This window comes from Platalea leucorodia, assembly GCF_965183815.1.
Source record: "Platalea leucorodia genome assembly, chromosome: 3".
Classification (NCBI taxonomy): Eukaryota; Metazoa; Chordata; class Aves; order Pelecaniformes; family Threskiornithidae; genus Platalea; species Platalea leucorodia.
In genome coordinates this window covers 49838355-49862554 of record NC_138825.1, presented here as the reverse complement: position 1 = coordinate 49862554, position 24200 = coordinate 49838355, and the positions used below count along the sequence as shown (strand labels likewise).

The window sequence follows — 24200 nt, the reverse complement described above, 5'->3', positions numbered from 1 at the left end:
CTTTTCGGGAAAGGGCCTGGGGGCAGCTGTGAAGAGTGAAAGCCTGGAAGAGTGAGTCAGCCAGCTATGCTCGTGTAGCCAGCAGGCTGAGGAAAGTGGTTATTTCTCCTGTGTTCCCTTCCTTGTGAGACCATACCTGGAGTATTATGTTCAGTTTGGGCTCCCCTGGTACAAGAGATGCCAACAAAATAGATAGTCCCATGGAGCGGCCAGAGGATGGTGATGTGGCTGGAGCACGTGACCTATGAAGATCTGGGGCTGTTCTGTCTGTAGAAGAGAAGGTAAAAGGTAGGTGGTTAAGCTGCGGTCTTCCGTGCTTACGGGGGGCGGTATGGAAAACAGACCTGGACTCTTCCTCGAGGTGCCCAGTGAAAGGATAATAGTCAAATTGCATCAAGAGAAATTCCAGCTGCATACATGAAATAAAACCTAAAAAATCACCGTGAGAATGGTCCAGGACTAGAGCAGGTGTCCAGAGAGGTTGTGAATTCTCCATCGCTGGGAATTTTCAAAACTCAAAGGAACAGACCGAGAGCAACTTGGTCAAGCTTTGAAGTTAGGTCTACTTTGAGCAGGAGGCTGGACCTCTGGAGCGTCCTTTCAACCTAAATTATTCCATTATTCTACCACAACAGACCTTTATATAGATGATTAGTTATGATGGGGATAGGCCGACTCCATCTGGCTGCCTCTGTGCGTGCAAACTACCTTGTGTGCATGTAGAAACAGTTTTGCTACAGTTTTTCGATGCAGATGTTCACCTACATACAAACTCTCCCACGGAGAAAGGCCAGCAAATACAGTAGTTTAACATCGACTCTACTACAAGGTTTTAAACCTTATGTCCTTGAAGGAATCTCTTAGAAAACATGAACTTAAAACATAATTGGATAGTGCACTGTGTGAGTAACTGCAGCTGATCCTTACACTTGGTTCTATCTATGGTTAAAAACAAGCCATAAGGTTTCTAAAAGTTGTTTTTCAGTTTCTTAGCAGCTTGAATTGTTTTGTTTCAATTGCTCTATGCTATGGGGAAACCACAACAGATACAAGGTAGTAAAACCAGGTCATTCGCACAGTTCCCCTCTAAAAGTATCACATGCATCTTCATAGCAAGAAAGGTGCTTCAGCTTTTTTTGCTCCAAAATGGAAAAACTTCCACCGTATGCTCACAACATGGTCTCTTTTGGCTGACAGATGTCCTTCAGGGCATGCTGCAAGGGGCACTATTGGGAAAGGGAAGGCGTGTGGCAGACCAGTCTTGCCAGTTACATTTTTGGCTTAGGTGACATGGAAGAATCCCTTTTAAAATGATGTTCACATTGTGTTTCACGTGTATAATTCTGGTGGTTTGTGTAGATTATGTGATTAAAAGCTCATCTCCACAAATGGAAAGGAGGACAGAGGAACAAGGTAACTCCTGCAGGTCCAGCTGCTGCTGCTGGGGGCTACTCTGATCCTGCAGCTCCCTTCCTGAGACGTGGGGCTGTGAGGCTCAGCACACCGCAGCCCCACAGACCGACGAGCCCCTCAGAAGGCAACCTGCAGCGGCACCAAGCCTCCTGCTCAGGGAGTGCAGCCCATCCAGGAGGTGAAACATGGCTGGGAAACACTGTGCGAGGAGAGGGGATGGTGCAGTCTGCCTACTTTTACATAGGTGAATGTTAGATTATGGGATTAAGGCTCAACTCTCCTGAGCACAGAGGAGAAAGGGGGGGGGGGGGGGGGGGGGCGCCAATACTGGACTGCAGCCCCCGAGGCCCCCTGCCCTGTCTCTTCCCTGGGCTGTCCCAGGAGAGGTGCCAGCCCACCGTCCCCCAGGCAAGCCCCAGGTCGCCTCATGGGCTGAGGGACCTACGGAGGCACGGCTCACCGTGGGATGCCGGGGAGGACCATTGGCGGAGCGCATAAGTCCTGTTATGGGATATTTAGGGCCAGGGCCAAAAGGGGGAAAACGGCAGGATCACGGTGGTTTGGGGGAACAAGTGCGGGCAAACAGAGGGAAAAGGGGATAAAAGGGGCTGGTTGTGTGCAAACAGGCTGCTGGTCAGCAGCTTGTCCAGCCGTGCCTGCCTCTGACCAGCGATGTCTCTCCCGTGTCCTCCCTAAGCCCTGTTTCCAACCCTTTCTAAACATGAATAAAGATGCTTTAAACAGTCTAAATAATTCTGGCTTGTGGATGAATTAGGGATGAATTTAGGCAAAATCTTGCAGCATACATTTCCTTGAAATCAATATGATATTTGCCTACCTAAGAAATATTTTACAGAGGCTGGGTTTTACAAAATTATTCTGGCAACCTTTGTGAGAAAAGGCACCTTTATAGTGTTAAGTGGCTCAAATGAATGGCTGACATGTTGACTGATGCTTTCTTCATGTCCTTTGAACTGGGATGTAGGAGGGCTGTGCTCTGTTCATTAAAAGGAAACGGATAAAATTGAAAGGTAAGTAAGTAGTTTGAAAAATTCCAAGCAAACCAAGAGGGAATTAATTACAAAATATTAATTCTGGTTTTCAGAGACTGAAACAATTGTGGAGATTAGAATTATGTACACTTAAACTTCATAGTTTAACACACATTAGTAGGAGAAATATGAGATTTAAAATAAATCTTTAAGGAATAAATTGTTGATTTAAGTAACACTCTGCCATAAAAAAGCAACACACACACACAGAGCTATTGTTAACTGTAGCACTGCAAAACTGGTGTTCCTCAGTTACACTCACTCAGTAGACTAAGTTAATTAAGCCCTAAGTGAAATTTTATATTAGGCACCTGAACAGAAACTGTTAAACAAAACTATGAGAAAGTCTGGATTTTGAGCAGGTTTTTGCACTGCAGGTCCCTTTCAGGTGTGGTTACAGATGCGGGGAGGTGCTGAAATTAGAAATGTGATGTTCCCAGAGAGAAATAAGACAAATTGTCATGGACTTCTTCCATGAAAGAGAAATTAAAATTAATGAATACTTTCTCTTCTACTAGTTTCTGATTTCAATAAGTGTGTGCTAATCTGATGGTACTTAATTTGAAGGAGTTGAAAGTACCAGTCAAAAAAATGAATGCACTGGGGCCATAGGTCTCATTTAACCTGAGAAGCTAGGGTAGGATAAACTAGTGTGATATTAATGCACAGTAGCTCTTCTGCACTGGTTCCTTGCATGCATGTTCCTTTTGCATTAAATATCAAAATGAATTAAGGTAAACTGTGGAAATATGCAAAGGAGTCCAGAGAGGTACTAAAAATATGGGCAGAAATGAGTGCCAAGTACCACTTTGAAAGAACGCAAGCTAGTCCAGTTTATACGAAGAAAAAGAAATCAAGCACATGCCCATGAATGGAAAGTAGCCCAAAGAACAGTGAAGTTGAGAAGGCAATGGGGGGTAGCAGAAAGCAAGTTATGTAAAACTGACTGAAACAGTAGGAGTGCCTGCAGCCAGCACATGAGAGCCATGGCCTGGTGCAGGAAACTCCCTTTGCGCTGCCGAAGGGACGGCTGAAGCTGTGCTCCCTTCCCTGGGACGTGTGGCCATGTTCTTGATAGTCAAGCAGATGCTGACTTGGGCAATGTAGAGCAGGGAGCAGCAGCTGTGGGGATTAATTTGAGTTAAAAAATTAAAAAGTCTGAAGAAATAACAGCAGCACATTAGAGGCTGACTGTGAGGAGCACTCAGGTTTTGAAGCAGAAAGTCAGAATCCCGTTTGTAAACAAAAATTTACTGGCCTGGTGTTGTAGGGGATGCGCTAGAAAATATGTTTTTTTGGGAAAAGGTGAAGAGTTGCATGCCTGTAGCAGCTCATATAGACTATATGACCTCATAGCTCTGGCCCACTGTTTTTTTGTGTAACAGAAATACCTTGCAACCCAACAGCTCTAGAAGCACACAAAGCAGGCACAGTGTATTTGCAGTGCAAACCATGTAAAGAGCTGTTCTGCCTGTGAAACGCATGATTTTTAGGGGCAGCTCTATACATGTCACTTACTCCCCTCTCCCTCGTTAATGGTGGGAGCAGAACTGCAGAGGTTGTCTCCCTGTGCCGCAGCACATTTGCCACCACAGCCAGCAACAGCCAGCCCCGCCCCACCTTGGGCTTTGGCTCTAATGAGCAGCTCAGGTTTGGGTGCAATTCAGAAAGAGGTACCTGAGAGAGGAGGCTGTTTGTCTCTTTCTATGCTTTCCTTTGTTCCTTTGCTGAAGAGTAGCATTTAAGGTTTGGTTCAGGCTTAGGGACATGTGGAAGTGAGAAAGCACGCAAGTTAGAGAGCCATGTGCCTCATTCAAGGCTCACTCTACACCACGCATTGACCATTGCCACTCCTTCACAGCGCAGGCTTTGTACCAGAGGATTGAATCTCCGCAGTACAGTTACAAACCTGAAAGAAAAATGGGGTCACAAATATAGGGCAATTACCCATGCATCACAGAACAGGAAATCTTGCAGAACAGCCTTTTTCATTTTCATTTGCTCATCTCCCAGTGTGGCTTGTTCTTGTGGTCTTTGAATTTAAAAAAAAAAAAAGGATGCATCCTGACTCATGCTGTTGTATAACAATGTTCTTACTGTTCACCAAGGATCTGACGGTTGTGGGAAGCAAACTGAAGATTGTCCAGTTGTGTGGTCTTTTGCAATAAATACATCTATAATACATGCATCTAGACATTTTCTTGTCACTACTGCACCTTTGCTCAGGTAGACTGCTTTTTTTTCTGCACAGTAGAGCCAAATTCTGCTAATGAATCATTTTATTGTTACTTGATCTTCTCTGTGCTGCCTCGAGGGGTTGGGGAAGTGAATTGAAACAAATTTTCAGCAGGTAGGAACATAAAAGAGATCATCCAGATCAAGCAAACCTAATCAGTTGGAGCTTAATTTCTCCCTCTTTGGTTCCAACAGCATAGGAGTCCAGAAGCTGACCTGGGATAAGCTGACCACATAGCTAAAGACAGACTGCTTTCTTGAGTATGACTGCCCCTTTCCTCCCCCGGCTTTTGTTCTTAACCTGAGGGTTTAATCTAAAACCACAGTACTCTGTTGTTTGCTACCCACCTGGGGCATGCAGTTATTTGGAATGATCGTTAGTGAACTGTGGTCATTATTTTAACAAATATGATATTTCATAGAATTTAATGCTCTAGCTCAAAGCTTTGGCAGTGCAGAAAAATCTCACGTGGTGGAGAATTTGCCAGGGCTTTGGGGACACTAGAAGTTTTGCTACTCAAGGTATTGCCCACCAGTGCAAGGTGCCGAGAGGACGGTCCCCACTGTGCATTCTGGCTGGGAAAGGGCAGTGCCTGCGGTGTGCACAAGGTTGCACCAGGGGAGGGGAATTTAATAGTGTGGTGTTAAACCTACCTAAGTGAATAAGTGCAGGGACACTGACGTCTCTTATGGCCTTGTGTTAACCTCTACCTGCAGAAAACTGCACATTTACATAAAACTACACAAGCACAAATTTGTATCTAGTCTTAGTTAGGCACAGAAAGGAGGGATGAAGGGCAGTGGAGGATCCTCTGCTGTATATCTGGAGCCTGAACGGTCAGCGGTGAGGCAGTGTGGGACCAGTGCTGAAGTCCTTGTGGAGCACAGCGAGGCTCGCTCGAGCTGTGTGGTCCAGAGCCTTCCTCGCTCTCAGATTTGTACAGTGGTGTTAGCAAGAGGTTGGGGTATTAGTTTGGTGGGTTGTGAAAAGGTAAAACCCACTGTTCTCAGAAATGCCCTCTGCACTCATTAGTCCTGAGGCCTGTCAGACTGGGAACTCAGCCATGCTAACCACAGCATAGGTAGCCACAAGATGGCGGCTTAAAAAGTCCCTTGACTGATTGTTTCAAGCTCCTTCCCTTTGTACATGGTCTGTTTCCTCTTCCGTTTCCTTTCTGACTTTCCTTGCCCCCTTTGTTGCCTTTATTCCCCTGTGTCTCCTACTGGGTCCCTCTCTCTCTGTTGTACCTGCATTGCCCCTGCTCATCCCATCTCCTCCTCAGCTCCCAATTGCACTTGTTTTCTGCAGAGCGGCACTGAAAACCCGACTGACACAGCTGTGCTCCCACCAGCCACCTCTGTTCCCAGCACCAGGAGAAATTACTTTTGTCCAAACACGGTCCAAAGAAGGGCCATCTGGCCCTTCTGGCACCAACTTGCATCTCCCAAAGTATGTTCACAGGTCTGCCACAGGTGGATGGATCTGCTGCAAGCTGGCAGTTCATCAAACCGTACAGCTCATGAAGTTCGTTACATCCCTGAGCACTGCTAGTGCCTGCATGGGTTTCCTCCCATGCTGGTCCAGTCACCCTCTTCCTCTCCCACCCAAGGCAATGGCCTGTCATGACAACTCAATGACTCTCTGCTGAAAGTGAAGTGGTTTGCAGCTTGCCCGCTGTTTCAGTTTGGGATAGGTCTGAGGAGACTGCAACACTATTTCTCAGAAGGAAACGAAACCCACCCTGGTGATGATCCTAGCCTTTAGAGCAATTTGGAGAGGAGAAAGAGAGAGACAATAGGCTCTCAATGGAAGTAAAGACAATTCAACATACTGTGTATGTGGGTGGGAGGCCTGATTAATATATCTACTGGTCTCCTCAGGGTCCTGGAAGAAAACCTTTGAATTGCCTTCAACTCAAGCAGAAGATTTGGTTCCCCCCTAGGAACACTATGTAGTTCCTGAAGAATTCAACAGTGGAGGCCTGCACTTTTGGTGGTACATTAAAGCTGTTGTGGGGTGGGAGGAGACACAGGAGCCAGGCAGACTGAGAGGTTAAACATTCAGGAGGGGCTGCTAGGCAGCATTGGGTACCCCAGAGATGTGCTTAGAAGTCCTAGTGCAGGGACAGTGCTTCAAACACTAGTCTGAAGTTCAAAGCATTTGAGTGGGATAGGGATGGAAGAGATTCACCTTGACAGAGCAGGCTGGCAACTATCCCAGGAAAAAGCTGCTGTCTACAAGAGCTTCAAAGCCTCAACGTGAGTTGGATGCTAATGTACTCTAACACAGACTGAAAACCACTCTGGGCCTCACAGGACAGCAGAAAGAGAGAAGATGAAAGACATTTAACGTAGGATGTTACCACCTCAGATATAACAAGATAAAGTTGGAGGCAGTGAGCAATCTCTGCATTTATGACTATTAAAAGAAACAAATCTGATTCTAGTCTTTCCAATGATAAGAATAATGAGATTTCAACTTCTTCAAAAATCATCTGAAGCCCTCTCCAAAACAAAGCACCCTTAGTACATGGCTTATAGCAAATTGAACTCTCTCAAAGTTTCTTTCTTCTTTATTCAAATAGCAGCTTTTTATTTAACATATGATCAGAGGGGAGCTTTTAAGACTAAAACGTTGTGCTGCCTTCAGTAAGGGGGCATCTTCTACAGTAGGAGCTCAAAATAACTTTTAACCACAAATCTCCTGTTGCTTCTAAAAATTTTTGTGTCTAACGTTCTGTCTTGCCTTTTACAGTCTTTGTTGCACTCAGCTCTGACGGAAAAGGAAAATTAGCGTAAACAAAGGTTACTTCAAAGTCATAAGAAAACCTTCAGGGAGAACTGCAAAAATACTGGCTTTTCCCACACACCTTCTGTCGCAGGCTGGAATGGCCTCATATTTACCCTCCATTTTGCTTAACCAGGCAGGATCTACGTTATGTGCTTGAGGGCTTCTCTCCAGCTGTTGACATGGCCTCCCCTCACCCTTTGCGGGCAGGGTGGCACATCTGAGCAGAGGGATAGATTTTGACGTTCAGCCTTTCCCTTACCTACCGCCATTTTGCACTGAGAAGTGTCTACCTGAGTATTGAAACTTTGCAGCTGGTTCAGTTGATGAGGAACCCGCAAGGAGATAAATTACTATCTCAATACCATACCATAACAAGAATTTGCCTTTTGAGTCATTAATCCTGCCATCGATTGCACTTCTGTAGAGCCGGGGGAACTTCTGAATTCTGAGGTGTAGCTCATGGTTATCAGGCAGTAGCATCTCAGTAACACAGGACACGAATCTAGTAATTACCGTGTAGCTCTTTTCATAGTTACTCTTCAGTAATACCATTAAGGGAGGCATCACAGTGCAAGCTCTTTTGTTGTATTTGTTTGGATTAAATTTTTTAAGCGGCCCCATGTTATCACTTCAAGATTTTCAGGAACCTTCTGGCTGAGCTCAGCTAGTAGGAGTCCTTCCCTTTCTCTGGCACAGCCGAGGCATGGTGTTATCACATAAAATTTCTGGGAAATTTGCAGCAAAAATCCTGTATTAGTGGAAGCTGCTTGCCTGTTTTAACACCACTGAAGTATTAGCAGCAAGGATTCTTTGACAAGGGTACAAGCCAGCCTATGCCAGAGATGGTGTGGATCAGGCTGGTTGGACAGGTCTGGCAGCACCTGAAGGGGAGCAAAGCCCTCTAGTCCTGCTGCCTGCATTTGCTGTGGGAAGTGGCATGACAACCGTCTCTTTTTCAGCCATGTAGGCTGAGACCTGAAAGTCCCCTTCCCGCTTCTGCTGGGAGTGGTGATGACAGGGAAGCAGGTTTTCCCTCCAGCCTCGCAAAAGACAGTGGGTAAAGCTTGCATCACGTTACACCTGTATATGTCAAAATGGAAAAAGGAAAACAACCCCCTGGACACACCTTGGCTGACTGTAGGCTGCTGTTTGAACTTGGACACGAGGAACACACCCCGTTGTGGAACTGGGTGATGAAGATATCCTCAGAGACCTGGCTTGGCAGTGAATGCCAGTCTTGATGTCAATGTAACAGAAACCTCTTTCTGTTGGACAGGCAGAAGGGGGCTCTTGAAGGATGGCTGCTCTGTGTGCCAGCTGCAGCAGGGCGACCCAGGCATGACCAGCACACACAACACATTGTGTCCTGCCAGGAAGACATCATTGTCCCTCCAGAACCAGGTCAGGGTGAGGCTTAGGGGATCCTTTCCAGACTTCGTGTGTCACTGTGGGTTAGTGTGGATGAACCTCACCTGTGTAGGTGAGACCTTCCCTCTTGGTTGTGGGTTGGAATGACAATTCTCACCAAGGAGAACCCTTTTTCCACAAGCAGAGAGAGGGGAGGCAAGCTAGACCCATCTCTATTTAGGATCAAGGTCTGGGCTCCTCTCGCTGGCTTTTGCCTGACCCCTGAAGGAGTCGATTCCGTTTGCTGAACAAGAAGGAAATTCCTCATTTGAAAAAAAAAACCAAAACACAAACCACCAAACCAACAAAGAAAGAGAATGAACAGTTTTCTGTTTTTTTTGGCAAGCTAAGCCAGCCATGTGGAGAGAAAGGCACATGCCAGTGACTCCAAACACAGACTGGTGAGGTCAGTTGAATGTGGACAGAAAGAATGCTTTGAGGGTGAGAGAAAGAAACATATCTGTAAGACGGTCCTCTCTGAAGGGAGGGACTATGCTGGGGCATGTTAAGATCAGTTCCTCCCTGCCCCTCTTTGTAGGAGGAAGCAGATAGAACCAAGACTGCTTTGCGTGAGGCCACAGCGAGCAGCCATGGGGAGCAGCTGCAGATCCTGGTGAGGGCGTCCCTGCTGGTGTCTAGGTGGTGATCCCTGGGATAGGCACTAAAGCTTCAGGGTAGTGAGAGCCCGCTGGGGATGAGTGATGGACCAATGCAAATTTAGATATCTGCCAGCCCTGGGCAACAAAGTGGGAGGAAGCTGCAGTGAAGCAGGAAGTGGTTAATATCAGCACACTTTCCCAAATCTCAACAGTGGAGGCAACCAACAGGTCTTGGGGAGGAGGGAGCATGGGTAGCTATCAGTTGCCAGCTTTCTCAAGTGTGTCCTCACGGACACCCATGCTTTTTCCCTTCAGTAAAGAATGTGTCTGTGCTGCACAACACAATCACAGAATTGTAGAATCATAGAATAGTTTGGGTGGGAAGAGACCTTTAAAAGTCATCTAGCCCAACCCCCCCTGCAATGAGCAGGGACAATACCACAAAGAGATGAGTAAGATGCCTGGGCAGGCATCAAAAACAATCTAACTGGGAGCAAGATAAATGGATCCTTTAGGGGCTGTACTGCATCTGGCTCCCGAGCTATCTGGCATAGCTTTGCACTGGGTAAGAAAGATATACTGAGAGACCTGTTAAAAAGTCCTGGGCTTGCTGCAGATGGAGAAGTTTCCTTGCCAAGGCCAAGAGCCATAACCAAGTTTCTGGTTTTCCAGCTCTAAGTTCAAATCAATGCCAGAATGCCTACATAACTGAATCTGTCCCTTTGTGCTACCAGTGCCACCTGGCAGGAGAGTTATACCTGGATACCTGGGCTAATCATCTACTGTTCTTCACTATCCAGCCTGTTCCTCTATAGTATCATTTCACTGGATTTAGCTGTGCTGCATGGTTCTCCAACATACCCACCCCACAGCATTGTCAGGTGCCTGTCTTAGTGTGGGCTAGATTACATTTATGGAAACAAACCCATCATCTCTCAGGAATGGGATGTAAGGACGTGCTTGCATTCTCTGTGCAGCACAGAATTAATCAACAGCGTTGACAACTTGCTGCTCCTGTGAGGAAGCAATCAGTAATGTGCCTGCTGTTACTTCTTTGGTTTCTTTTTTTTTTTTTTTTTTTTAAATCACATCTATAATCACAGTGGAAAAATCAATTTTATCAAAGCACTAACCACCAGTAAATGACTGCATGCATGAAGACCTAGAGATCAAATGATAACAGCAGTTGCCCACTCTTAGAAGGGAAGTAAAAGGTGAGCTATCTGCTGCAATATGAATGCAGAGAGCTGTGGTAGCTGTTCACAGCAGAGGATCCTGTGTCAGCAGCTGCTCTCCCTGTCATCTGCTTGGCACAGCACCCCAAGGTGCATTTACTTTCCCTCCTAATCCACAAGGAAATTCACGGGTATGCTCAAGTCTTTAATGGGACCCAGGTACCTAACTTCTGTTGACTGAGGTACGAGTTAAGTGCCCAATACATTTAAAGCTTATTAAAACCAGAATGATTTAAACGTGTGATTTATTATCTCACTGATCCCCATCTGACTGCAGAGAGGATCTGTGATTAGGGCACAAACTCCTTCCTACACCAGTCTGCGTAATTGGCATCTCAGTGGTGACTGTTTAGGAACAGTCGTTCCTGCTGTGCAGAAGACCCGGAAGGAGATTTTCGTCCTTGCAGAGCAATCTCTTGTCGGAGTTCTTCTCTGAGTTGCCTCAGATCGTTGGTGTGGTTAGGGGTTACAGCCTGCACTATGGTGTAGAAGAAAAATGAAGGAGTCATTGTGTCACTGAGGTGGCCAGCCAACCCCCCCCAGTTTGTCTTTACGACTGGGAAAATCACAGTCCATGAGCTGAAAAGCACACGCTGCATCTTGGTCCACACAGGAGGAAAGAAATCTTCTCTGAGCTGTATTCAGTCAATGCAGGGACTGCATACTGTGCAGACACAATTTCAAATTTCATACTTCCATTCCAGCATTTGTGGTTTTAGGTGGGAGCCAGGATCCCAGATGCCTTAAAATTTCCACACTAAACAACCAATTACATCATTAGGTATATAAGCACCTTTTAAACTCTATCTTTTAGCTCTTACTCAGGCCATGAAGGCCACTGCTGTGGAAAGAGAAGTGACTGGGGCATTCCATGCTGTGGGTCTCTTGCAAAAACAGTCATATAAAGAAAGTACAACCCTAAAAAGAAATCAGGTCAATGAAATCAACATACTCAGGTTGAAATGTCAGTGCTTGGGAGTATAGACTGATGACAGGCTTTGAGAAACTACTTTGGTAGTTATTTCAATGAGACACGAAACAGAGAGTGAGCGACACAGCGAGCAAGAAAAAAAAATGTTACCACAACGGGTATGGTCTGACTACAGCATCAAAAACATAGAAATTATGTCAGTGACTGCATATTTGACTCTGCTTGTCTCTTTGCCTTGTGTTTGCAGCATTTTTGATACGGAAACTCATGTGTCCTCTACAGCCTAATGTAAATTAAACATACACTGGCAAGCAATTCAGGAGAACTTTCTTGCAGGGGACCATTTACTTCAGAAGACAGCAGTTATTTGGAAATATTTTGCAATATTTTGTCTTCTTTGTAATGATACATTTAATTAAAAAAATTAGATCCACTTTAGCAAGAATCTGGTTTTAAGTCTTTCAGTGTAGCTGCTCTGTTAAGCTTGGTCTCATAATGACATATTGTGTAAGCGTTGCAGTAACATGGGCTTGGTTTCATGGATTCGTTGACCCGGATGGGATCAAAGAATGTTGTAATAGGTACTTCTGATATGTAAATATCCACTGGGCAGGGGAGACACAGGAATGAAGCCACTTTCCCCCTCCATGACCTCAGAAAGGACATTTACAATGAAAGCAATCTCTTCCCACTGAGGAGAAGAAAATGTCTGGGTGATGCACAGCTGCATGCAAAGCATTGCACAGGTGGTGGAGAATAAGGGACTGGGACTTGTGTTATACTTTCTTCCTTGGGATTTCAGGAACAAACATATATTTTCTGGTCCATATAATAGTTTCTTGTCGGCAGAGAAGGAGGATAAGTGAGATTATGAGCGCCTGGCACCTTCATTCAACTGCCCTTTGGCAATACAAGGATCGTATCATTCTGTTCATCACTGTAAAGGTTCATTACTTCTGGCATGACCCTGGAAGATGCTTTCACCAGAAATGGCCCTTAAACCTCTTTAAGATAAGCAGCTGAAGGGCAATAGTGGGAAACAGACCAAATACAACATAATTCAGGTAAAAGTTCTTAAATTAAAGCAGTATAACTGATTGATAGGAAATTGTATGCTCAAGTTGTTTCTTAATGAAAAAATGCATATCAATAAATCAGTTTTTTCCTTCAGAATGCCTTTAGCTATCCCAGAAATATTTTGATGAAAAATTGAAATGTGTTAATTGGAAAATGCTGCTCTTATGTCTCATGGGAGTTGTTGTTCCTTATGAATTCCAGCCCTTTTGCTGTCTAGGCTTCTGTGAGACCTTAGACCATGGAACAACATTACTCATTGCCTACTTTCTCTATCCAAAGCTAGGAAATGTAGTCTGATTGCTAAGCTCAGACTACAAAAGAGAATAAAAGCATAAACAACCATATAATAACTCACCTGTGCATCTTGGTGCTTTTTCTAAACTGGCACTTTTGCTATACAAACTTCCATCAAAACTCTGACAATTTTTTGTTTAAAACTTTTGTTTTCATCAACATTTTCTCCAAGAAAATAAAATATTTTTAACCAGCTTTTCTGAAGCCAGTGATTATCAATGGGAGGATACACTTACTGCTCTTCATGCTTCTTTCTGGAAGCCAGGCCAGCTAGGAGCTAGGCTGGTTCTAAGAAGTGATGCTGCAGCGAAGCAGAGGAGTGCTCTGAGTATGACTGTGCTCCTCCTTCAGAAATTCCATGTTCAGTCTGAGAAGAAATCACCTCTGAATCTTTACCATTTTCACATGCCCAGCAAACTGTTTCCCATCAATTTTTTTTAGTGTCCCTCCATTTTCAAATTAAATAGCAAGTGCATTCATGGAAGAAAACTGATAGATTGTGAGGTTTTACAAATGAAATCATATGTGTTGAGCTAGGGGCAAGAGCTAAACACTGGTTATGCAGTCTCTGTCCTTCCCAAGCGCTCTGTTTACAATCCTTACCCATTTAATCACCTGAGCTCTATTTGCTCCCGTGGCAAAAACCCTGTAGAAGGCCTTAGGAGAGCTCTGTCTTCTCTCACTGGTTTGACAGAGGTGATCGAGTAATTAAAACACTGATGGATGCCAGTCAATGTGGGACAGATGTCAGTGCTGGCATCATGTTATTTCAGTCCCTGACACCTCATAATGTGTGAGGAGGGCTGCATCTGACATGAGGGGGTAGACGGAATCAGGTGGGAGTGAAGCTGCAAATGCGAACAAGAAAGATCAAAAGGAAAGCAAGTGAGTGGTGCTACAAAATGTAATGCTGGAGAGAGATTATGAAGACAACAAGAGATGGAAATAAGAGAAACCTAAAAAAGCTGAAGAAAAACAGAGGAAGAAATAGGGAGAACAAAAAACTAAATATAGAAATACCAAAACCAGAAAAAGCATGTTTGACAGGGAATGAAAAGCCAGATGCAAACAAAAGAAGGGAAGTTTGAAAGAATTAATGAGAAAAAATATATTGACAATATAGGTTGGTAATGTTAAAAAAAACCTAAATAGGTAATATAAACAACCTGAAGGTAAATATATAGTTTACATTTTGTAGTCTGAAAGAATGATGGAGGGACCAGAACCTCAGCTGATGGCTAGATTTTTTAATCAGATTAGACTGATCTAAATTTAACTGAATGAACATTAAAGCAAGATGGAACAGCATGGGGTGTCTGTGCTGCTTTTCTTTTAGAATTAAAAAACCCCAACATCCTGAGTCATTCCAGAAGAAAAACATGTGGATTCTGGAATAACTCAGATGGTGGTTTTGTTTTTCTTATCTTTCAATATTTGCTTTCCTTAATTAGTGGTGGCAGAAAACTAACATGTGGTGAGATTTGAGAAACCACAATAACCATATTAGCTAAATGAGAGTAGATTTCCTTTCAGAGCTCTAACATATGAAAGAAAACTAACTACATGTGGGGCTTCATTTGCATAACATGCAGATTTTCAAATAGTTGTGTTAAAAAGAAAAAACCCTTTCCACTTGCCATGGTGTGAAGGTGAAACACAAAGTGTCTGCAAGGAAGGCTGTCTGGGCTTTGTAACTGGGTCAAAAGAAAACGTGCTGAGAAGGTAAGTTGGACTAGTTACCTTGTATTAACTTTGGCATTCGCCGACATGGTGAATTCTTCACCTTCTGAAAGACCGTTATTCATGCTGAATATTGAATATATTGCAAACTAAAAGCACGAGATACATTTAAATTAGAAAACACTTGAATACGGAACAACGTGAGCAATAGTTTTTGTAATGGATAAGCTAAAATTCTGATTTACCTTTTAATTAACCATTAAAATTCCAATTTATCTTTTAAGGACTGTCATTCCATGAAATAGTCTTGGTAATATTCAGCTGCTTCACAGGCTAATCTGTTAGTACTCCAAAAGTAGGTTGTTGTCTGAGAGAGATGCTGGAAGCTGTTAACAGCAGCAGAAGTGCTTGTCTGAATACGGACTACAGTCCTCATGGACTTGGTTGGCGATTTGAAGTCACATCCATTTTTGTAATACAGAGGGATTTTCTACTTCTGTTACTCATGATTTGCTGCTTACATGACTGCCGTGGGCTAGGTTTGTCTTTGTGTAATGAAGTTTGCTTTGCAAGATGCAGATCCATCTCTTCAGTCCCAGAGTTATGAGAAAGGAGGACTTAAATGTCCCACAGTGAAATGGCCCACAATGAAATATCGGCAAATTCCTTTACCGACATAGAATGTGCTCCTACTCTGAATTTGCTGTTTTTAACAGGATTTGAGCCGATGTTTCAAAATGGCAGACACTGTGAGCAGGAATCGGTGGTTTGCTTCAGACAGCATTTAGACAGAAAGCAAGTTCTCCGTAAACAGGATCGAGACTGTCATATACAGCTACATTATTACAAAAAGTATATGCACCTCAGCTTACCGAGAGTAAATGTACTATTCCTTGCAGCACTTGAGGGGCAGGAGATTTAAAAATGAAGCTTGTAATTTCTTTCCAAGAAAGTCTAGAAAATACCTTATGAGCCTCATCTGAAGCCCAAATCAAGTTAATTAGATGATTTCCATTACTACATTTTGGCATGCAAATAACAGCAAGTTAGCAAAACTGTACAAAAATGTAGTTTAAAAAAAAAAAGTAAAGGCCCCTCTTAGCAAAGGTTAAAAGGGTGGCCTGAAAACTTGTGAAGTTTTAATGATGGAAATTTTTATGAATTATGAAATAAACAATACAGTGAAAAGTACTTCACTATTGTGATTAAGGATGTCTCGAAAGATTCACAAGGTCTGGGCACCTTGCCAATCATCTTAATGTAGAAAACTGAAATCCAGTTGTCTAGCACCTTCACCGCATTGCTGCTCATGCACCCTCCCCACTCACACCCCTGCCTCTGTGCTGCCCTCTCACATTGACCGACAGCTCAGCTCTCCTTGCTCATCCTCCTAGGCCAAGTAAAACATAGGTGGCCTTCAGCAACTGCTGCAAGTCACTAAATCTGGACTGCTTCAGACAGTTAAGATACATTGCTGGGCTGCTAGAGGATACAAGAACTGTCCCACAGACCAAAGGTCCATTCAGTGCCATGTCCTACTTCTGAAGATGGCCAGATGCAGACATCTGGGGAAAAGAACATCTGCCTCATGACTTGTTCTTTGATATAAGGAGGTGGTAGCAAGGTGGGGGTCAGTCTCTTCTCCCAAGTAACGAGTGACAGAACGAGAGGAAACGGCCTCAAGCTGCGCCAGGGGAAGTTTAGGTTGGATATTAGGAAAAATTTCTTCACTGAAAAGGTTGTCAAGCATTGGAACAGGCTGCCCAGGGAAGTGGTTGAGTTTCCATCCCTGGAGGTATTTAAAAGATGTGTAGATGTGGTGCTTGAGGACATGATTTAGTGGTGGACTTGGCAATGCTAGGTTAATGGTTGGACTTGATGATCTTAAAAGTCTTTTCCAACCTTGACGATTCTATGATTCTATGATCCTTGCAGCTCTCAGCAATCTGTCTTTTGACCATTGATGCACCCTGGTCCTCTAACTGCAGCTGCTGGTTTGATTTATCAATAGAAATTTAAAATGGAGATAATCTATATCTTTTAGTCATCTGCTATGATTGTTTCTCTTGGCCTTCTATCTTTACCTCTTCTCTGCACTGAAACTCTCACCTCTTTCCTCCATGTAACTGGACTTTACCAAACTATATTTCGAATGCTCAACTACTTCAGGGATTTAATCATAACATTCCCCAGATATGTGATGACAGGGAACAGTTTAGTCCAAACAGCAACAAGGAGGCCAATTTAATCTTATAGTGAGCCCATTGAAGTTATTTGAGTCACAATCCAGACAGATTTCACACTTTTTTTGCTTTGTATGCATCAAAGAGCGAAGACGACTGCTTTTCAGCAGTAACAATCAAAACATGCATGCACTGTGTCCACATCCGCGCACACATATAGGAAAAAAATGAGACTCTTCTTTCAGGGTTTTTAAGTATCTCTGTGTTGTTCTATGACAATATGTTGGGATTTTGTCACAGCTGAAGTCAAGGTCTTGGATCCTATGAAAATCAGCCATTGAGAAAATGAAATGTGCTTGCTTAAATGATTATGAACTATTACGACATGATACTTTAAATCTACCAAGGCACATTTTGACAATATGCTGTGCTTTTGCTTCATTCACTGGTACGGTTAGTGGAAAACAGCACCGTACTTAAGCTGCTAGGGAGCCGCTGCTGCTGTGATATGCTCAGTTTTGAAAAAAAGACGAGCGTGACATCTATCACCCTGCATTTCTTTAAAAGTCCATCATTCTGTTAATTTAATATCTTACAAGGCTGCCTGTATTAATGCCATCTGATGTCTCTAATGAGATCACAGGCTGCAACTGAATGTTCACATAAACAATTTCTAAAATAAATAAGAAGTTTGAAGGAGTTTTTTATTAGTTTTTGGTTTTTCTGCTAATGCAAACATCTAAGTTGTCATCAGAAACTAAGGTCTGGAAAAGAAACATTTACAGCTTTTAAAATTCAGGAATCATAAAATGAAATCTTTTCATGTCTAGTTCCAACTGACTTTAATGATAGACCTGAATAACAGGCACGCAAGCAGCAAATGTTTGTGCCAAACAGGCAAATACGATTGCATTTTCCTTCTTTACCTGGGCATTTGCGTATTTTGTGTTAGCAGTTCAGGCAAAGCATTTGGATAATGTGCACCTTGACATATACTAGAATATTATTTTTTCTTCAGAAAACAGCTATTATTCAATTCAGTAATTAACACTTGTCTCAGTTTTGCAGTTCTACTGTAAGTGGTCTTGTTGATTTAAATTATGAATGATTAAACTGCTCATTTGCATGACATTAAGTGCACCCTTTGCAAAAATAGGCTGTCATTCGGGATGTATTCTGAGCACAGTCACAATTAACACTCTACTTCTTACGATTCTAATGCTAGCTTGATTATTTAAAAAAAATATAACATTACAGAGGTAGCCTAATTAGTAAATGACTTGCCTCCAGCTTGCATGTTTCCAGCACAGATAAGGTTAAATATTTTCCTTTACGTAAAAAAAGTAGGTTCTTGTTATTGCTTGTCAGGAGGAAGTGGTGATTATTTCAATTTAACTCTGTTAACCTTTAACTAATGCTGTTATTTCTTGGTTTTTGAATTAAAGTGTATTCCTGTTCAGGCTGATGGTAAATGTGCTTTAGGCAGCCACAAAAGAATGTAACAGAAACACACATCCTCTTTCACCTGATCTTCAGACAATTTTCAAACCTGGTAAGTACCAACATATAATCATCTATAATGTATGTATGTGTGACGAATGTATTAAACTGAACACGTAAGTAGGAGTGTACTTACAATGGTGGGCAATGTTTAAAAAATACTTATTGATTCCCTCCAAGTACTGATAATTTCTTTCTTTATAGAAATCTGCCTTTTTCCTGAGGTCTTTCTTTATCCATTTTCTTTTGCTTGTATAATTCAAATAATGTATTTGTATTTAAGACTGTAGTTTAGTCTTACTTTTGAGTACTCATGTATTTCATAGTGAAAAGAAATGTGATAACGTGGATAAAGTGGAAAAATAGTAAGCTAAAAAATGCAAGGCTCATATTTAATATTCAGAGCATATGTATGTTTCTGTACACATGCATAGACATGCACCCATATGTAGTATATAAACAATGTTAGAACACACAAACACACACCCTTATATATATGTAAATTTATTTTTTAGAATTTCCAAATACATTAATGCTAAATAAAGCCATAAACATGCAGGTTATAAATTATAAAGGTGCCTATTGAAAGATGGTTAGAAAGATTTAAATTGAAAAGAAAATTGTGTTTATAGGAGTTCTGATACCACTTCCTTTGTGGCCAGTGCATCTTCTTAATAACTTCGGTGAACGCTGTTTCAAATTCAGAAATCAGCTCAAGAGGTTTAAATCAGGTCCTAAATCTAATCTCTGCAATTCTAGTTTCAGTTCAGGTCCTTCTCTACGGCTCTGGTACCAATGAATGATCCTCAGGAAGCTTTTGCTGGACAGTGGAAGTCCTTTTGTGAATAAATGTGTGACTGGCGGTGCCCTTGTGAATTCCTGTAGCATCAGGCAGAGTATGCAGCTCTCCCGTGATGAGCAGTTGTTGTTCCCTACAGGCTTTCTGCTGAGCTCTTCTGAGGACTCGAGAGCCCTTCTTCAGTGCTAATCTGAAGAGTTCTCCTTTCTTAGCCTTCCTTGCAGGCTGTAGGAAACACCCGTGCTCCCTTTCTTCTAAATGCCTGTCTTCTTCCTTCTACATGTTATACTAATGTCTGAGAGTGGCTTTGGCTAAAAGTGGAATGAAGAGTGACTGTTTTATATAGAATATATGCTGCCAGGCTCTCTTTGTGCATTTTAACCATGTATGTCCTAGAAAGCTATGAATGACATACCTAGAAAAGCATTTTTCTTGCAACAGTTTCTAAAATAATAACCTAGCCTGGTACCCCTTTAGTGCTGTCTAACTCAAGAGTTACTGCAGTTGCAACCAAGTGCAAAGGGTAATAGAAACCCCACGCGAGGGCATGAGTGTCTGGCTGGATGGGGTCAGAGGAGGGTAAGGCAGCAGATGGAGAGTAGAGTTGCTCAAAGATGGGCTAGGGGACCACAGCCCCAGATGAACTGTACAACTTACATGCTTGCCTTATACATCTTTGCACTTCTGAGAGACACTTTAAATTGTTTAAAGCTTGCTTCAGAAGGTGTTCAAGTGCTTTCAGCCTGTTGTATTCCTGCAGCTTCTAAAAATCAGCTTTGAAAAGCCAGCAGAGGAAGCTGGAGAGGTGGTTAAACATTTATTTAAAGGGCAGGAAAGCCAGAGAAGCTGTGATCCTTAAGCAACATCATATAGTATGGGTGTTTACCCACCTGCAGCCCCCTCTCATGAGCCAGCCTCCCCATGTGAGTCAGAGTCTCATCCTCGTTACGCTTTTGGAGAGCGTTCAGTCCTTTCCCTCCCCCAGCTTCCCAGTTATATCTGGACTGCATCTGCCCCGCTTCTACAGATTATCTCTCTCTCGCTCTCTTTCAACATTCAGGTAATTCCCAAACAGGAAGGATCTGTTTATCTAGACTTAAAGGTGACCCATGCACACTTCCTGACTAGCAGCACAACTCACGAAAAACAGAAACTCTAGACAAAACTGCCATTCACAGCCTTAGCGAAGGACTGTCGTCCAGTCTCTGCAAGTACTGCATTACTGGCAAGTGCCGTTCTCACAGAGCAGCGAACGGAAAGAGGAGGACTGAACTCATGCAGGGGAATGCTGAGGAACTAAATCTCCTGCCCGTGGGTGCCTGTGTGAGGTTAAACAAGTCATTTAAGCCCAGCTTTGCACAGCTGGCCACCAATGGCATGTTCCCCGTTTTACCTGTCTGTGACTTTAGACCCTGTGGTCTGATTCACAGAAGTCTGGGCCTCGCTGCAACCAGAGTCAATGGATTTAATCTTTTACGTAACTGAAGTCCTTCATAATGCTAAGCACTCTTAAAAGCGATGTTAGGGGGGGAACAGGTGTCTCAAACTGAATATCTCAAGTGGACACTTACTGTAATGACTGAGTGGTCAGGTTCCTTCCCTGTAAAATAAAGGTCATAATACCTCTTTACCTCCTTATTAAATTAATTAATAACCATTTGTAAAATACTTAGGTATCACAGTGATAAAGAAAATAAATTATTATTTTCATAGAATCTGGTCTATAACACAAAGATCTGTGCACTGAACAAAGACAAAACAACACTAGTGCTCAGTCTGTTCATATGTTGTGTACTGTCCTTTGCACTATAAGAAGCAATTATCCTGGCACCCTTGATTTGCCTCACTACTGCAACAAAAAAGGGCAAGTAATGTGATGTTAAAAGTGCTGAGACACACTGATAAAATGCCAGAGTAAAAAAAAAAAAAAAAAAAAAAGTTAAGGTGCTGTATTACTCTTACAGAGCAGCCTAAGGTAGTGCTGTTTGTTTGTTCCATATTTCCCTCAATACACTGATTGCCATTGTCATATGGAATTTCTGAAAGTAAAATTTAATTTACTCTCATTTCTTGTACTGCAAGTCAATGTGAATTGAGTCACATATACTCATATATCATTTATTAGCTCTATGGGTAATCATTCCGTATGTAAGATTGTGCTCTTAATGATACTGTTAGAAACCATCCACTTTCCACAACTGCACATTGTGCTCCAGAGATGTGATTTGTTGAGATGCTCCTGTGTATTGTTGATATAGTTGAAGTGACAAGATTCTTCTTTCAATAAATGTTTTATTTCCAGTTGTGTTTTTCTACTTGTTCACATTTCTTGTGCTGATTTCCCAATCCAATCGACTTTATTTTCTTTCCAGAAACCCTTGGGAAAGCATTTTGAAGTTCTTCTCAACATATTTCTCTTTCTGAGAAGTGTATTGCCAAAATGAATTTTGTAAGTACTTAATTGACAAACTATATTAGTACATCAATGAAGCAATGAATCTGGAAGTCCCAGCTCTTTGAGGCTACTGGTCCAAATGCTTTAATCTCAGGAGTGATTAGCTGAAAAGATGTTTCTGACAGCAGAGTTCACTGTCAAAGCACACTGTTTATTGGGTTTGCACTCTCCTAATGGAACAACAGGTTTGGTGTCTGTGGTGCAGGTAACTGCGTCTCAGGCTAGCCATCCTGGACTGCCTGTCCAGCTGAGTGAAGTAATCATTTTGGGGCTTGATTTAGCCAAGCTATGAAATGTATAACATGCTAGAAAGGCCTGTTCCCCTCCCTTGACAGTAAAGGAATTCTAGACCTCTACTTCAAATTCAGACTTTTACACTGTAGAGTCTTCTGTGACGGCAGACATCCTTTCTGCATAATGTATTTAAAGATGGAAACCTTTGGGCCATCCAAAAAGATTATCTCCACATTCATATTTTAATTAAGATTTTATGAAATTCTCTAGTTAGTTCTTACAAGTCTCCTTGCAGTGTTAAATACATTTGTAATTGGGGGGTCTGGTGGGTGGAAACAGTGTAAAACATGTAGCGTTGGAGGAAACAACAGTGCTGTGGACTGTCTTGAGATGAATTTGATACACGTTTGAAGCTGAGACGTGGGAAGGACTGGACAGACGTATTACAGTTGTTCTAAGTGAAATGTCACTTCCATTTCAAATCAGCAAGCCATATAATACTTGTATACTAATTTTTGAAAGATTTCCAAAATACCTTGTATTTGTACGACTTTGTTATCTATCATCTGTCTACTATATAGACATTAGAGATTAACACCTATGTGTTAACTGGTGGTCTTCTTTTTTACAGACAGAGACTCGTACCACAGATTATCTGTATTCAGACTATGCTTCTCTAATCGCACAACCTTGTTCTAAGTTGGAAGTCAGAAACTTCACAAAAGCATTTCTGCCAGTTGCGTATTCGTTGATTTGCATCGTCGGCCTAGTCGGTAACATCTTTGTAGTGATGACCTTTGCTTTATACGAAAGAACCAAGTCCATGACGGATGTGTACCTCTTCAACATGGCCATAGCAGACATACTGTTTGTTCTCACTCTCCCACTGTGGGCAGTGAATTATGCTGCTGATGAATGGATTTTCGGTGATTTCATTTGCAAAATGGCCAGAGGTATCTATGCGATCAACTTCAGCTGCGGCATGCTGCTTTTGGCCTTTATCAGTGTGGACCGGTACATTGCTATCGTACAGGCAACAAAGTCATTTAAGTTCAGGGCAAGAACACTCGCATATAGTAAGCTCATTTGTTTGGTCGTGTGGGTATCCTCAATTTTAATCTCTAGTTCCTCTTTTCTATACAGTGAAAGTTACAGCTTCTCCACCAATGAAACCAAAGAGATTTGCGATCACAGATTTCACAGAATGTCTGACAGCACGATGCTGAAATCACTGCTGCTGTGTCTACAAGTTGGATTTGGTTTTTTTCTACCTTTCATATTCATGATTTTTTGCTATACATTCATTATCAAATCCTTACAACAAGCTCAGAATTCCAAAAGAAACAAAGCAATCCGTGTGATCGTATTAATTGTAGCTGTTTTCCTAGTTTGCCAGGTACCTTATAACATTGTTCTTCTTATGACAGCCATAAATATGGGCAAGATAGACAAATCTTGTGACAATGACAAGATAATGACCTATGTGAAATACACCACTGAAGCCATAGCATTTTTACACTGTTGTGTGAACCCTGTGCTCTATGCATTTATTGGCGTGAAGTTCAGAAGTTATTTTGTGAAGATAATGAAGGACCTATGGTGCATGAGATACAAGAAATATAATAAACGTAGTTCAAGGACAAACTCTGATATTTATCACTCAAGACAGTCCAGTGAAATTCTGACTGACAATGCATCTTCTTTTACTATATAACACAATTTGAACAACATTATTACTGAGGGACTCTTCTCACCAAGCAACCCAAACCAGTGTCACCGTGCCTGAGACGGCAAGTCATTTGGGCTTCTCTGCACCTCTAAGGGAGCTCCCATGATCTACAGCTCCCTTCAGGAAAAGAATTAAGACAAAAGAATAACACTGTCCTGTGGAAAACTGAAATCTTATTCACCTCTCTTAGCATTCACACTCTTCTAACGTGTACTTCTTAGAATTATCAGGAAAGTGAAGTTTACAAAGGAACCCTTCTTGTTTTCTAAGGAAAAATTACATCATCTCATCCATCCTACATCACTGAAATATCCCTAAAGTACTAAGTAAATGAATCAGGTTATGTCCAGGCTCGTTCTACTTACATTTATGTTGCTTCTGTTAATTACTTCTACCTGGAAATCCTATTTAAGTGTACGTCTCCACTGTGCTTTTGTTGCAGACAGGTCACTGTGATAATACTAACCGAAAGAGATGGCATTTTGTGCAAAGCACAGCAAGGAAAGCAAGCAGAGAAATGAAGAAACAGGCTCAAGGCTGCTGGTATAGCTGGACTTAGGTGTTAGGTCTCGTAAATCTTTGCCCA

General features: G+C 42.3%; 1 protein-coding gene across 1 annotated transcript; it reads left to right on the top strand.

The window, feature by feature from the left end:
• Positions 1–21636: 21636 nt before the first annotated feature.
• Positions 21637–23599, top strand: CCR6 (C-C motif chemokine receptor 6; the record flags this gene model as incomplete). The annotated part of the gene is made up of 2 exons (XM_082305463.1): positions 21637–21645; positions 22517–23599. 2 exons carry the CDS (start codon positions 21637–21639, stop codon positions 23597–23599), a joined length of 1092 nt encoding a protein of 363 aa, XP_082161589.1.
• Between the last annotated feature and the right edge of the window lie 601 nt (positions 23600–24200).